The sequence below is a fragment of the Trematomus bernacchii genome, unplaced genomic scaffold (genome assembly GCF_902827165.1).
Source record: "Trematomus bernacchii unplaced genomic scaffold, fTreBer1.1, whole genome shotgun sequence".
Lineage (NCBI taxonomy): Eukaryota > Metazoa > Chordata > Actinopteri > Perciformes > Nototheniidae > Trematomus > Trematomus bernacchii.
In genome coordinates this window covers 1,420,517-1,436,371 of record NW_022988007.1, presented here as the reverse complement: position 1 = coordinate 1,436,371, position 15,855 = coordinate 1,420,517, and the positions used below count along the sequence as shown (strand labels likewise).

The 15,855-nt window shown below is 40.2% G+C and overlaps 1 protein-coding gene across 1 annotated transcript in view; it reads right to left on the bottom strand.

Annotated features, from left to right (window-relative positions):
• Positions 1 to 1,267: 1,267 nt before the first annotated feature.
• Positions 1,268 to 15,855, bottom strand: part of LOC117472125 (solute carrier family 22 member 5-like) — a 30,872-nt gene continuing 16,284 nt past the window's right edge. Inside the window, exons 2-11 of the mRNA XM_034117256.1 lie at positions 7,670 to 7,852; positions 7,020 to 7,123; positions 6,655 to 6,809; positions 6,367 to 6,538; positions 6,082 to 6,214; positions 5,754 to 5,848; positions 4,800 to 5,014; positions 3,662 to 3,844; positions 3,342 to 3,477; positions 1,268 to 1,328 (exon numbers count right to left, since the gene is read on the bottom strand). Of these exons, the coding sequence (XP_033973147.1) occupies positions 1,286 to 1,328; positions 3,342 to 3,477; positions 3,662 to 3,844; positions 4,800 to 5,014; positions 5,754 to 5,848; positions 6,082 to 6,214; positions 6,367 to 6,538; positions 6,655 to 6,809; positions 7,020 to 7,123; positions 7,670 to 7,852 (1,419 nt within the window). The 3' untranslated portion in view covers positions 1,268 to 1,285. The remainder of the gene's footprint in view (positions 1,329 to 3,341; positions 3,478 to 3,661; positions 3,845 to 4,799; positions 5,015 to 5,753; positions 5,849 to 6,081; positions 6,215 to 6,366; positions 6,539 to 6,654; positions 6,810 to 7,019; positions 7,124 to 7,669; positions 7,853 to 15,855) is intronic.

Here is a 15,855-nt window from a genome sequence, read left to right as displayed (position 1 = left end):
TAAATATTGGATTGTTCTTTCTAAGTAAGATCCCATTTTCATTACAGTTGTGGTCTTACCTTGACTTGAAGATGAATAGAAGTCCATGCTATCCTTCTGGACAACAATCTCTATTACTGTTTTGTAAAAGTCCTCCTTATCTTCCTGTAGTTTCAAAAGTCTAGTTTGTTGTTTGCGGTGGGAATAACAGTAGCAACAAGAACCTGTGGGCTCACGTGCGCCCCCTTCAGTGCGGCAGGGGTTATGGCTGCCTCCCCTGGTGATTTTTTCATTGCCGTTGTATATGTGTAGCGAGCCTAAATATCATATATACGTGAAATAAGTTATTTAGAGACTATGGATGGCGAGGATAAATGTAATAAAGGGATCTACAAACATTACATTGGTGACCTACAGTGAGATGGGAACAGGCATGCACTTAGGGCCCGCTTTCCAGCCAGTTTCTGTGGGGTGACGCATTCTGAATTGAGGCAGAGCTCATCTGTGCCTCACCTCAGAATGCGTCACCCCACAGTAAATGGCTTGAGCGCGCTCACAAAATAAGTGGCCGCGCTAAATTAGTGCCCGCGCTCCAGCAAGTTACTGTGGGCTTACGAGAGGCAGTGCTCGTGCCTGCCTCACTTCTCATCGCTCCCGTAGCGGAGCTCGGCCAATTTGCTGATTTTGACTATAAAATGCGATTGGAATCATACAGAAATCACATTTACAACACAGATCAGTGGAGACATTTTATTATTATTACTATTTAGTTTTTCTTTAATTGTTTTTCCGTTACATTGGAGTATGACAGGTGAGGCTCTGCCTCCCCTGCCTCCACTGACTGCACGTCGCTGCTCTGTATCCAGCGCAAGTCTGACAATGTTATATTAGTGCATTGCTGAATCCGTGGAGTACTCTAAGACTGAAAGCATTTGCTTGGAAGCATTGCAGTACCATGATACACCACATCATGACACTGCTTACTTTGAGGCACCAGTTGAATAAGAAACAGTGACACTCCAAGGAGTAAGATAAAGATGACAGAGTCGGCGTGGGAAGTATTTCAGTGCCAGCCAGCAGGACATGTAAGCTGGAGGTTTTCCAGGCACTTCAACCTACCAAGACACAGAATATGCTCTGGGAAGACATAGGTAAGGAGGCCTACCTCCCTAGCCTGCTGCCTGCATGATCCAGCCTGACATGGGTGTAGAGAAATGGATACATGCATGGTGAGATGGTTTGCTTGTTTTGAGTAAAACCCACCACCAGAGAGGTATGTAGAGGAGGCCAGGCAGAGAGATAGCAATCAGGTCAAAAGTAAGCAAAGAGAGGCAGCATCATGTAGCCAACTGCAAAACAAAGACAAACACCTAGTGATGGGAACAAGACCCGTACATCACCAGTCAAGATCTCAGTGGACAGGAAGAGAGAGAAATATATTAGAGAAGTTCAGGTGAAGATAATACTGTCTAGACTACCCTAGACTAACTCATCACTTTATGAGCTTTTTTCAGCTTACTTCAGCAGAGAAAAAAGAAAATCGTAGCTATTAATTTGATCGTTAAAATTGTAAAATAGTAGATTCTTCATTTTTTAAATCACCTCTATCGGGATGATTGCATCGCACCAATCTTGAGCCAGATTTTCCTCAGGAATCAGGCAGTGGTGTCTGGGAATGTCTGTCAGGAAGACAACAGAGAAAACGCCAATCCATTGGGCACGATGCTGGCACAGAGCAGGAAGAAGACAACCTGCTGGAAACGTCCCCACTGACCCAGAAAAGCAATTGTCTCATCGTAATCCTTCATATCATTATCCTAACTGTCCCCTCCAATGTTTTGCAGGTTTTTTTCTGCTGCAACAGAAAAAAAGACCGGTTTGCCCTCTCCAAAGCTGTGAGCTAGCCACGCCCCTGTACTAGGCCAATGCTAAGATAAAAAAAGAGAGAGTTTTACAATATTTCTTAAGCTATCATTTCCTCTTAGGACTTTTGTTACTACCATCATTTATTTATAGTTTTTTTTTTACTTAACTTATCTTTTTTACTGCTACTTATTTCTTCCATGGTTGTTGAGTCATTGGTTTTTATTTGACGTGTTTTAGCCTCTTATATTTAATGTTGCCCACTTATTTATTTTTCTTGCCTTCCATGCACCATCTCTTTGCTGTTGTAACAACATATTTCCTGCTGAGGAACAAACAATGTTCAATACCCTAGACATAGCTGTCAGGGAAACAATCATAAACTATAAACAAGATACCCTTATAGTACTTGTAATGAAAAGATCGCAATGTAGATCAAGTCAATCAAGTCAGGAAGTTCTCCCAGCAACATTGTTATTCTTTTTTGAGTTTTTTATTGCATTTACAGGTTATATATTCCAAAGGTTAAACAAAGATATTGATAACAGATCCAATAGCTTTTTGACAAAGCAATATGGTGTCACAACAAACATGCCAACTGTGCAACATTTGTCTAGTGAAAATGTTGTGCTTTTCAATGTTGTTCAAAAAGAAAATAGTGCAGTGTTTTAATATTAAAGCTCTGTTTTGATATTTGTCATTTTACTTAGCTTGCAAAGAGCGCACGCACAATTGAATTTGTTCCAAAATTATGAAGGCCATATTTGTATCATAGTGCTCCATAATGATAATTATCATTGTAAAAAAATGTCTATGCTGACCAGCCATATGAAGTATTATGATACTTGACCTTATACATCATGATAAAAGGCTTCATAGCCTTCTATGATTTTGTGATAAGCAATCTGAATATTTGTGAGCGCTTGTAAATGTGATAAAAGCCTTCAAACTATTAAAATGATGTTCGTAAGGCATTATAGACATACAGTAAGTATAAACAACAGTGTTATCAGAACCGTATACAGCAGTATAATATTTATGAATAACTCATTCATGTTTGACTATGCACCACAGGTTTCAAATGTTCTTTTCTTGTGATGCATGGGCACTTCATGCTGTAGTGATGAAAGACAACAAAAATAAAACAATAATTAGATTTTCAAAAGGAACAAAAAAATAAAAAATAGACTGATGACACCATCATAACATCCTCTCATATTGCCATGGATAATGACAATGAGAGACGCTGGGTTTTGGTGGTTATATTAAAGGTACCATGAGATCTTTTGTTGAAGTTTTCTTTGTTCTAATTAATTGCTATAAGTGAATACATATATTCAAACACTGCTTTCTTGGTATGAATGTGTCAACAAGGACAGTTTAAGTATTGAGAGTGTTTTGCACGTTTCTTTAAATCTAATAAGTGAATTGTCTAATACTCAGTGTAATTTCTGTGTTTTATAATGTTGATGAAGAAATAGTTAATGCTAGATACCCACCTTTCTCTCTTTTGCATTTGCTGAATAGTTTGAGGTAGAGGTTTTCCAAAGCTTTCCGGCAGGAAAAGAGCTGCAAAGGCAGAAAAAACAGCCAGAGTCCCCAGTATGATATAAGGCAGGTACTCAAAAGATTCCCCTGTATAAGGAGAAGGCAAAATCAGGAAGAGGAAGATCCGGGGTCCTACACATGTGCACTGTAAACATTTACAGGATGTGACATCAGAGCATCCAAACTATTAAAATGGCAGCTTATCTTCACAAATTCAATATGTTAAGATAGGGTCAAACAAATATCTACTATTGAAGACAAGTTTACTCACTCAGCTGTAACAAAAAAGGAGCAAGGCAGCTTCCTATTCTGGAAACAGTAACGCAAACGCCTTCCGCTGTGTTCCTGAGCACTGTTGGGTAAAGCTCTGCAGTGTAGGCGTAGATCAGGGATGCACCGCTGGTGATAGCAAGTTTACCCAGCATCTCCAGAGCGACAGCCAGCTCTGATAAAGCTGAAACGTAAGAAATGGATTAACAACAGAATGTGAGTGTTTTTTTATCAAATGTTCTCCTTTGCTTGAGTGACTCCAAAGCTTTATTCAAGTCCTCCTCTTTCTCTTAGCAATTATTCCACTTACAAAGCCTTCTTAAAAAGGAACTCTCTCTCTCTCTCTCTCTCTCTCTCTCTCTCTCTCTCTCTCTCTCTCTCTCTCTTCTCTCTCTCTCTCTCTCTCTCTCTCTCTCTCTCTCTCTCTCTCTCTCTCTCTCTCTCTCTCTCTCTCGCTCTCTCTCGCTCTCTCTATATATATATAGATATATATATATATATATATATATATATATATATAAAATTAACACCAAACCAAAATGTACACATGTACATGTAATATCAAGAATTATGGTTTTAAGTTCTAAGTGATGGCACGAGAAGTAAGTGGGAGGAAAGTGACCCCTCAGTCTCTTTCTTAATTCGGCATCATTGCTGGTTTGATTCCACTCTGAAGAAAATCTCTCAATAAGGAAAAAGAAGGACAGCCGGGTCCAGATGTATGTCTCCCCCTCTCATCATGTAATGTAAAAATCACTGGCTGGTAAAATCGACGAGCTAACAGCGTTAGCCTGGAGTCAGATGGAATATTTGGAGTGCAGTTTACTTTGATAATGAGAACATGGCAGTACCAGGATATATCTAATGACAACATTTCCATCGAGCTTCACCACGTCTTCACCATGAGCCTGAGAGATCAGAGGGTCTCTGTGCTGTGGAGGACGCTACCTTGTTCCTGTGCTTAAGACGCCGCGTCCCAGTGGCTACTCTCATTGCACATTTTTACTCTTACTTCCTATGTTTGTATAAATAGTTATTGACTTTAGTCCAATATGGTGCACCTGTAATACAACATCATTTCCCCCCGGAATAAATTAAGCATTCTGATTGATTGATTGAACCAGGTAGTGACTGCTTACTTTCAGGCACCAGTTGAATGAGAAACAGTGACACTCCACCAAGGAGTAAGATAAAGATGACAGAGAGTCGGCGTGGGAAGTATTTCAGTGCCAGCCAGCAGGACATGTAGGCTGGTACCTCTACAGCTGCTGAGAAGAAGCAGCTGATGTAGGGGTTAGCATGAAGCTGGGATGTGTTCAGGGACAGGCCATAGTACCCAATACTCAAAGAGAACCTGGACATACACAGACCAAAGAGATGTTTGTTATTAGGTTATGAATATATTGAAAATGTATGATCCAATATGGTTATAGAGAGCTTTGTCAAATGGGTCAACTTCAATCATTAATGCTCAATATGATCAAAACCAATTAGCAGGTTGTGGAAAAAGAACACCATTGTAGGAAGTTGTAGCCATGACAGTAGACATTGCTACAAATATAGATGTTGCAGCTAATGTTATGAGTTTATGTTGTTATTTTCTAGTCTACCAACCACTAAAAAGGACTTAACCCCACATAGCATCATTCTTCCATTTGCACACACAATAAAACACAACAACTAATGGCAAGAGCTGAAATGCCAGATGCCAACCTACTCATCAGAACCGTTTAAGGGTCAAGTGCTTTGGAGGAGCCGAGGAGTTGTACCTGCATTCCAACTGTGGGTATGAATTTAAATCTCATTATCTTTCTTAATCAGACATAAATCTGTAAGAATCATCTGCTAAACTACTTTAATAGGTATGCCGGTGTGATCTCAAATTCAATATGATGGCTGGGGAGTTGTAATAAAGAACACTACTCATCACAGTAATGTGATAACTTCTTCTGCTAATGCATTACCTATTGAGTACATTCTGCTGTCTTTTCTTGCTTCTCTTTACCAAGGAGCTTCACTTGGAGGTTTGGGACCAACTACTAGTTACAAGTTCAGTAAAAAGGACATGAACCCTGTTCAGAGTGGATACTCACCACACCAGGCAGAGAATGACAGTCGTGCTTCTGACGCTTTGTGTCTTCACCAGGCTGATAATATTGAGGTGTTTCTGAGGGTGCATGTCATCATCCTGCAAGATAATACAAAAATATAATAATATCAGTTTTACCAGCAGCTAGTTATGTTTTAGCTAGTCTGTAACCTACCACTTTGGTGAAGAAGTAAAAATGTCGAACTGTAGGAAAAATAGCTATGAAATGTGAAAAAGGACTGCTCTTTACAGAATAAATAGTACTATTAAAGCGGCCTTAAGCATATCAATTGGCTCCTGTGTCTTCACAATCCTATTCAAGTCAGACTCACATGTGCACTGTAATCTTTAAAGATGACCGTTGGAGCCTCAACTCTGTTTGTCTTAGCCGCCTTTCTCACTATGGCCTCGGCCTCCTCCACTCTTCCCTGAGAGAGCAGCCAGCGAGGAGACTCCGGGATGAACCTTCCTCAGCATTAAAGACAGAAAACAACGTTAACCAGAGGGTTTAAAATATAAAACAAAAAAGAAGATGGATGCAAGTTAGAATATTTCAGGGAAATAGCCAAATTGTTGTTACCCTCTCCTGACATTTTGCTGTTATAAGTACAACTTACCACCAGAGAGGGATGTAGAGCACGCCAGGTAGAGAGATAGCTAACAAGAGAGATTTCCAGTCCCTTAAAAAAAAAGCTATGAGAGGCAGAATCATGTAGCCAATGGCAAAGCCCAGACACACACCCATAGATGAGAATATGATCCGAACATCGCCAGTCAAGATCTCAGTGCCTGTAGACAAAGAGAAATGTATGATAGAAGCAAGATGTACATGGCAAATATATGCATATCATTCAGAATCAGATATGTCTTTAAATAGTACTTTTCTTTGTTACAAGAGCATTTACCCAAAACAAAACCAGATACATAGTTGGATATCTGTCCCAAACCATTGAAGAAAATGAGGATGGTGAAAACCGTCCAAGAAGGTGAAAAAGCTTGACAGAAGGAAAAGGTTGTCTGAACTGCCATGGTGGCGAAGAAAACAGGCTTTCTTCCAAACCTAGAGTGAGAAATCCAGGAAATACAGATGATAGAATACAAATTATACAAAATAACATACTAAATATAAACAAGAAATGTTTCATCAACTGTATGGATCAGAGATCATCCAGCATTATGTACCAACATAAAACTTTACAATAAGTGACGTAATACTGAGGAAAACGCCTGTTGGATTTGTAGACTTAAATATTTTCAGTGATTTCTGTACCTGTCTGAGAGCTGTCCTGAGATGAAGGATCCAACAAGATATCCCAGGAAGCAAGCTGTGGAGGTGAACGGTTGCTTCCACTGATCACTGCACACCAGGTCAAACTGGAATATCCATACATGAAAAATGTAGCAATGAATACAATGACCAAAGGAATCCATGTCAAAAACAACCTGATGAATATAAGTACAATATTCAGTAGCTGACTAGCCTGGATGCTATACTTAACAGCTCCGTGATAGAATGGTTTATCTGTTTGAATGTATAACCATTTTGTCAAAGCTGCAAATGGTAGTATGTGAATGTGCATGGTATTTGTAGAATTGTATCCTTTTATCAAAGGAATTCTCTATCATAGCATAGGAAATTAAGATCCTCAAACATCCTTTAAACAGGGTTAACTGGGGAAATGTTATTCTTATCACCCATTAATTAGTTTAAACAGGTTAATATTTTACATTTGAATGGCCTTTTCAGCTTCCCTTGGTGAGTTTAAATTAGCAAATAGTCTTATGAGAACATGACTAGCCCTTCATATGTGTACAGAGATCACCTTGTAACTTGTCACCTATTTAGTCCATAGATCTAACATTCTAGAAATGTTAAGAATAGAGTCTGCTCTCTACAGCTTAAACTAGGGACACACACACCTCAGAAACCAGAGTAGACTGGTAGATGTCTTTGCTGTAGCTCCACCCGTCCACACAGCCCTCCTGCTCCAGGTCGGTGAGGTTGACGTCCCTGCCAGGAATGAAGCCCTGAGCAGAGAGGTTTCTGACCACATCCAGCCTGTACCTGCTGCATCTGCTCTGCTCCTGTTTCCCATTCACCACCTAACAGTCACATTAACGTTATTACTATTATAAGCAAAAATGTAATCAAAACTAACCTACCCATGTCAAGTGTGGTGCCATACCGTGTAATAAAAGAGTAGAAATTGTGAAATGTGGAATGTGATCAAGTACTGATGCTGCATCAGTGCATATTGGGGCTGAACATCCGACTGTGAAGAATGTGGTACTACATATTGGAACAAATGATGTTGTGAAACAACAGTCAGAAGCGCTGAAAGAAGACTTTAAATGTCTGTTGGAAACTGTCAGCTCTCTAAATGCGGAGGTGTTCATCAGTGGCCCTCTACGGCCAGTCAGAAGAGGAGTGGAGAGATTCAGCAGACTGTTTGCACTGAACACGTGGCTTTCAACTGCCTGTACTGACCATTCTGTCCATTTTATTGACAATTTTAACTTTTTCTGGGATCGCAGACATCTTTTTAAGGCAGATGGAGTTTGCCTGAACAAGTCAGGAGTGAAATTGTTTATCTCTAACATATTCAACTGCCTGCGTCATCAATCTGTTCCCTCTGCCAAGGACAAGCGGCAATAAGAATCAAAACAGGAGAAAGACACAACACATCGCGCAGCAAACCCTGAAGAAGTATCACTGCACCCGCCTGAGGAATGTTCTGATTATGGGAGACCTATGACACAAATGGAGGAGTCTCCACTGCCCGTCAACGCCTTTGAGGATACTCTTCATTCATCCCCCAGCTCTCTCTACTCTCCGCTCACCCTTTCACCCTCGCCCTCCCACTGGAGTTCGATGACCGCATGAAGGCGATACGCAGGGTTGGCAGCATGTCCTTTACCCCCGCCCCTCAACGACGCCCACCAAAATCACTGAAGACAAGCCTACGTCAACCACCTCCCCCCCCTGGCAGCATGTCCTTTACCCCCGCCCTTCCACAACACCTACCAAAATCACTGAAGCAGAGACGCGCACCATCTCCCCCGTCTTCATCACCGTGCCTACGTCAACCACCTCCCCTCCCTTCAAGAAAGCATCTGCAGTCTCCGAAGCCTGATAAGGATGTGTGTGTACAAAACGCAACAAACTCTTACTGATATGTGCTGGGTGCAGGCTCAAGGGCGTTTGGCACTCTCAACTCTTTCCAGCACATGCCGGGGCCCTTCCTGCCTGTAGCTTTGCCGATATCTGTGTTGATAGGTAATAGATTAAGAGCGGTGACGCATGGGCGTAGGAAGCATCCTGAATGTGGGGGGGACATTTTTAACGGGGGGTGTGGGGGCGGAAAAAAAATATAGATTTCCTGTATTCTGGTGCATTTTAACAGGTGGTTTGATACTTTTATGTGGCTATACTAGCATGAGGAAAATGATGGGTACATTTTGTAATTTCATCCAGTAGTAAAGAAAGGAAACATATTTGATTATTAATTCAGAGCTGTCTTTGAATTAATAAAAAGCAGTTTAAATGCCCATTTTTTGTACATTTATATATAACAATAAATATTTGTGAGTGCATTGAGAGATATTGTTGTGGAGAGTCATTTATATATAAATCGCAAAATACATTTGTGAATCCTTCTGTGAGCATTTATTAATATTGAGACTGATCTGACTCCATACGGATGTTAAGTTCACCTAGGAATGGTATCATTGACTTAAATGTTCAAATAAATGTTGCTCTTCTGTCTATATTGGTCATATGATGCCCCTTGACTGAAATGTTTCCTGTTCAATATCCCCACTGATTTCCTTAAAATCCTGGGATGAGAGTCCACATCACAATTTACTCTCAACTGTCATTTCCCTTTCATCACTCACCTCAGCAATGGACCTCTCTCCACTGTCCCTGTATTCTGCCTCTGACTCACTCTCAAGTGCCTAGATGTCAAGAGAGGTGGTGAAGTGATAATTATTTATTGAGCAGTATACTCTTTCACATTGAATCATAACAAGTCATACTGAATGTAAATACAACTGACTCTAAAGTAAGTCCCAGTCTGTGACATTGGACATTTTGAAGACTCAAAGTCCCAAGCAGTAGGTAGAATATTAGCTAGTCTATGTAATGTGCACAGAAAATAAATAGTTAACTGAATACTGGGATGGAAATAGCCTATAAGCACTCAGTAAAACATAAACACACACAAAAAGCTTCTGAATGATAAGAAGTATAATTAAAACATAATGCACATTACCATTTTGAGAGAGAGTACCTAAGTTAAAGAACTCAGAAAATAATCTCTTATCGAACTGAGGCTCCAGTAAAACACACTGACTGCGTCTCTACATGGACATCAGTAAGCCGTTTATGAGTATTATCCCGGTTATGATCATATTGGGGATATGGTGTTTACATGAGCACAGAGAGATCGGGTTATTCATGTTCCCTGTTTACATGATAAATACTAGTAACCTGGCATTTCGATGCCTTTTCTCATCTAAACTATTCAGTATTTGTATCTCTCTATCATGACATAAAGACGAAACTCCTCTCCAGAAGTGAGACGCCACAATCACTGTTAACTGATTAACTGCTACCAGCTGATGACTTACTTTCCTCTTCTTAGAAAAAAATGTTCTTATGTCCATGTTGTCTGGGGGAGAAAACATATCAAACCAAGAGATCGTCAGCTTTGATTTTTGCTGTATTAACCATTTCCTGAACATTTGGTGAGTGTTCCGCTACCGGCATCGCCTCATACAACAGATCTGAGCTGAGCTATGACAACACTCCTTGAACATGCGCGCGCTATGTGAGAATCTGCCTTGGTACAAAGTAGCAGTGAAAACATGGTACGGAGTTTCATTGATTTGGGCATTCTCTCAATAAGCAAGTGGAATGGATTTCATTTGATAGTGAAGCACTGACACAGCGCTCTACAAAGTGCGGCGAGTGGATGGACCGATTCACGGACTTTCCGCATAGTAAAAGTGGGGGGGTCTAAACTAATCATTTGAAAAAGTGGGGGGGACTTGTCCCACCCTCATATAATGGCTGCGACGCCCATGGGTGAATCAGCTTAGAAACAGGAAGTGCTCAAACGTTTGTGTGAGTTTATCAAATTTAGCAGTGATTCCATGTCAGCCACAGCTTGTCACAAAAAATCTTACTGATAGTGTATTTAACAAACTTAAACTAGCTTTATTAAATGTCAGGTCTTTGGCAGGAAAAACATTTTTAATCAATGATTTTATCACTGAGCACAATCTCGATTTTATGTTTTTAACGGAAACTTGGATTGAACAAAATAACAGTGCAGCTGTTCTTATCGAATCAACCCCTCCCAACTTTAGTTTTATGAGTCAGGAAAGAATGCATAAGAAAGGGGATGGAGTTGCTATTTTGTTCAATGATTCCATTCAATGCAGGAAGACATCTTATGGGGACTTCTTTTGAATATGTGGCCCTTCAGCTGAAATGCTCCTCTCGAGCTCTGTTCCTAAATATCTATAGACCACCCAAATACTGTGCAAGCTTTTTTGATGACTTTACTGAACTGCTGTCTATAGTGTGTATTGACTTTGACCGTCTAGTCCAGGGGTCTCCAACCTTTCTTCATCTGAGAGCTACTTTCAAAAAATGAAAGTGGCCAAGAGCTACTTACATCACATCGCTTACATTTATTCACATAGCCCTCATCAGTTGAATTAAGCTATACTTTTGTACACGTGTGAAATTGCAATACCTAAAGCTTATCAAAAATAAGGTCCAAGAAAACGAAGATTTCTCACATATTATTATGGCCCACATAATAAGTACATCACTGAACATTCACATAAGTGTCCTTAATCACCACCTTACAAGCATTTCACTCTTTTGTTAGTGAGATGAATGGCACTGCATGCAGTCCACCATAGATGTGTATGCTGGAGTCATAGAATAGAGTCATTTAAATGTTCATCAGTTGGTCTTGTTCTGTATTTAGATTTCATTCATGTCAGAAAAAGCTGCTTCACAAAGGTATGTAGAACAGAACCAAATAAAGCAGACATTTTCAGTGCTGCTTGGTGAATGTTCTATAGTTTTCGGGGTCTACAAGGCTCCAGAAATGTTGTGAGTTTTGCTGAGACTTAAGCGGAACATTATTTTGGAGATCTCCACAGGATTGACACTGAACAGTTGTTCAGCCATCTTTTTCTTCTTCTTCTTCGTCTTGACATTAAATTATAAACCATAATAAATTAATTGTATAGGTCTAGCCTCCCTATATCTGTGTGTGAAAATGGTTCCATCCTCAAAAACAAAAAACTAATACTTCTGCAGTCTAGCTGCAGCTTCTAGCTACAGTCTTCTGTTAAAAAAAAAGACACTGAATGTCTTGAATGCATCACACACAGGACTTGAGTCTGAAAACAGCAGGAGTATTTACAATAGCATTATAAAAACAAAAATAGTGCATGTGGGTGCACACTTACATTATCTGTCTTACTGTTACATAAATCCCATGAATGTATGAGATTAAGTTAGCTTCATCATATCTCAATCAGTGATTAAGTGAATAATAAAGTTTCTATCGGGTCACTATCAGCCTGTCACTCATTATTTTCAGGGAGGGGGCGGGGTTTGGAGGAACGGAGAGGAGAGCAGGAGACGGTGATCGCGGAAGCTTTCCTCCTGCCTTCACAAACTTTACACAAGTATTTATCAACTGAAAATAGCAAGAGGACATTCATACTCTGCAATCCAAGACTTGATTAAATCCACCAAAAACCTGACATGACGATAACGAGTGTTTTTCAAAAAACACAAATCCCTCCCTGTGTGTCTCTGACGCGCAGCGACAGGGCCTGATTCAGAGCGGGTCATTCTGCTGTTAGTTCTGGACTGGTGTTGGTGGAGAAAGCAGACTGCTCCGTGTGTGTTGTCGCTGTGCTGCTGTCACGTCTGTTCCTTGATCTCTGCGTCACCGACCATTTGATATTCGTGTGACAGAAAAAATTCTAAAATAAAAAAACGTTATTGTCCAGCCGCGGCCGAAAAATCAATAAGCAACCTTACTACGCTATAATCAATAATCGAGCGGCGAGCTACTGAAAAGCTGCCCGCGAGCTACCGGTAGCTCGCGATCGACGTGTTGGAGAGCCCTGGTCTAGTCATTGTTGGTGATTTTAACATCCATGTTGACAACCCCCAGGACAGAGGGGCTAAAGAACTGTTTTGTGTTCTTGATAACTATGGACTGACTTAGCATCTGGCGGAGCCCACGCACAATAAGGGGCACACTCTGGACTTAATTATCTCAAAGGGTCTGAATATCTCTAAGGTTGTGGTGACTGATGTTGCACTCTCTGTTGTTCAGAAAGAGGTAACCACAAAGCGATATTTAACTGAAAATACTAGGGAAATGTTTACTCATAATTTTTATCCACACTTGCCCCTGCTAACATCTCAGTAAATGAGCTAGTAGATCATTTTAATTAAAAAATTAAAAATGTTATAGATACCATTGCTCCAACTAAGGTAAAGGAAGTGATTGGCAAGAAAATATCTCCATGGAGAAAGGCCATGACCGTGAGAACAGAAAAAAGAGAGTGTCGAAAAGCTGAACGTAGGTGGCGAAAAACAAATCTCCAGGTTCACTTTGAAATCTATAAAGAGAGACTTGGCCTTTATAATTTGGAATTGAAAAACGCACAACAGTCTTTCTTCTCTGACATCATTACCAAAAACAAAAACAACGCACGTGCCTTGTTTGCTACCGTCGACAGACTAACTAACCCCCCAGTGTCAGTAGCATCTGAATTTCTATCCACCAGGGCATGCAATGATTTTGCCTCCTTCTTCACTGACAAAATTCAGAAAATTAGACAAGCAGTCAGTGCCTCTGCATCAGGTACAGCAAATGTGTTGTCCCTGTGTCCACCTAATATCAATTCAAACACCATGACACAATTCCATCAGATTAATGATAAAAACTTAGAGGACATTATACAACTTCTGAAATCCTCCTCCTGCTGCCTTGATATTATTCCAACAGGATTTTTCAAAGATGTTTTTCATTGCATGGCCTCAGATCTACTTCATATAGTAAACACATCTCTTCACTCAGGTATTTTTCCACAGGCCCTGAAAACTGCAGTCATTAAACCGCTCTTAAAAAAGAATAATCTAGATGCTTCAGTAATGAACAATTACAGGCCAATATCAAACCTGCCATTTCTAGGTAAAATCATTGAAAAAGTTGTATTTCAACAGTTGAGTAACTTCTTGCATTTAAATAACTGTTTGGATGTGTTCCAGTCAGGATTTCGTCCAAACCACAGCACTGAGACTGCTCTTGTAAAGGTCTTCAGTGACATCCACTTAAACACAGACAGTGGCAGAACTTCAGTGTTAGTATTATTAGATCTCAGTGCTGCGTTTGACACTGTTGACCACAACATATTACTAGACCGACTAGAAAACTGGGTGGGACTTTCGGCAACAGTTCTAAATTGGTTTGAGTCCTACTTAAAGGACAGAAACAACTTTGTTTCTATAGGTAAATACACATCTGAGTTGACAAATATGACATGTGGGGTACCTCAAGGCTCCATCTTGGGGCCTCTTCTCTTTAACATCTACATGCTACCACTGGCTCAGATAATGAAAAACAACGAAATAAGTTACCATAGCTATGCGGATGACACACACATTTACGTAACAATTTCACCAGGAGACTATGCTCCAATTCAAACACTGAGTAAGTGCATTGAACAAATCAATGACTGGATGTGTCAGAACTTTCTCCAATTAAACAAAGATAAAACTGAGGTAATGGTTTTTGGAGCCAAGGCAGAACGTATAAAAGTTAGCGCTGAGCTTCAGTCTGCAATGTTCAAAACAACGGATAAAGCCAGAAATCTAGGTGTAGTCATGGACTCTGACCTGAGTTTCAACAGTCACATTAAAACAGTTACTAAATCAGCCTACTATCACCTAAAGAATATATCCAGGATTAAAAGACTAATGTCACAGCAGGATTTGGAAAAACCTGTCCATGCTTTTATCTTCAGTAGACTGGACTACTGTAATGGTGTCTTTACAGGTCTCACTAAAAAATCTATTAGAAAGCTGCAGCTAATTCAGAACGCCGCTGCTCGAGTCCTCACTAACACTAAGAAAGTGGATCACATCACTCCTGTTCTGAAGTCTTTACACTGGCTTCCTGTGTGTCAAAGAATAGATTTCAAAATATTGTTGCTGGTTTATAAAGCTTTGAATGGTTTAGGCCCAAAATACATGTCTGACCTCCTGCTAAATTATGAACCATCCAGAACTCTCAGGTCTTCAGGGACTGGTCAGCTTTCTGTCCCCAGAGTCAGAACTAAACATGGAGAAGCAGCATTCAGTTATTATGCTCCAAATATCTGGAACAAACTCCCAGAAACCTGCAGGTCCGCTGCAACTCTTACTACTTTTAAATCCAGGCTGAAGACTTTTCTTTTTGCCGCTGCTTTTAATTGAACTATTCATATCTTAAACTGCACTGTAACTTTTATCCATGTATTTTTTTCTTTTAATGTTTATTTTATTATCTTTTCTTTTTAATGACTGATTTTAAATGCCATTTTCTTAATGTCTTCCATTTTTGTAAAGCACTTTGAATTGCCTTGTGTTGAAAGGTGCTATATAAATAAACTTGCCTTGCCTTGCCTTGCCTTGCCTTACGGTACGTCTACACAGCAGCGTTAAAAAAATCTTGGAGGTGGGCGTATCTGAAGCTTGAGGATTTTTTGCGAGCAAGGCACGAACAACCAATCACATGAATCTCCCGCCCGCGACATACGAAGCAAAAAAGCCCGAAGTAAACTGGATATAAACTCCCCAAAACAGGCGAAAACCTACCACTGTCTCTGCCACCTCCCTCCATGCCTGGCTCCTCCGGTTTATATCCCGGTAGGTCTGGTCATAAAGCACCGGGTGATTGATTCGCTACCGCTAATTTCTCCTCCATTTTTTGGAATATGAGGAAATGACCTGCGGTATGTCTCTCCCAGCATACACGCCGTTTGATTGGCTAGAGCTTGAACTGTCAGATTTGCGT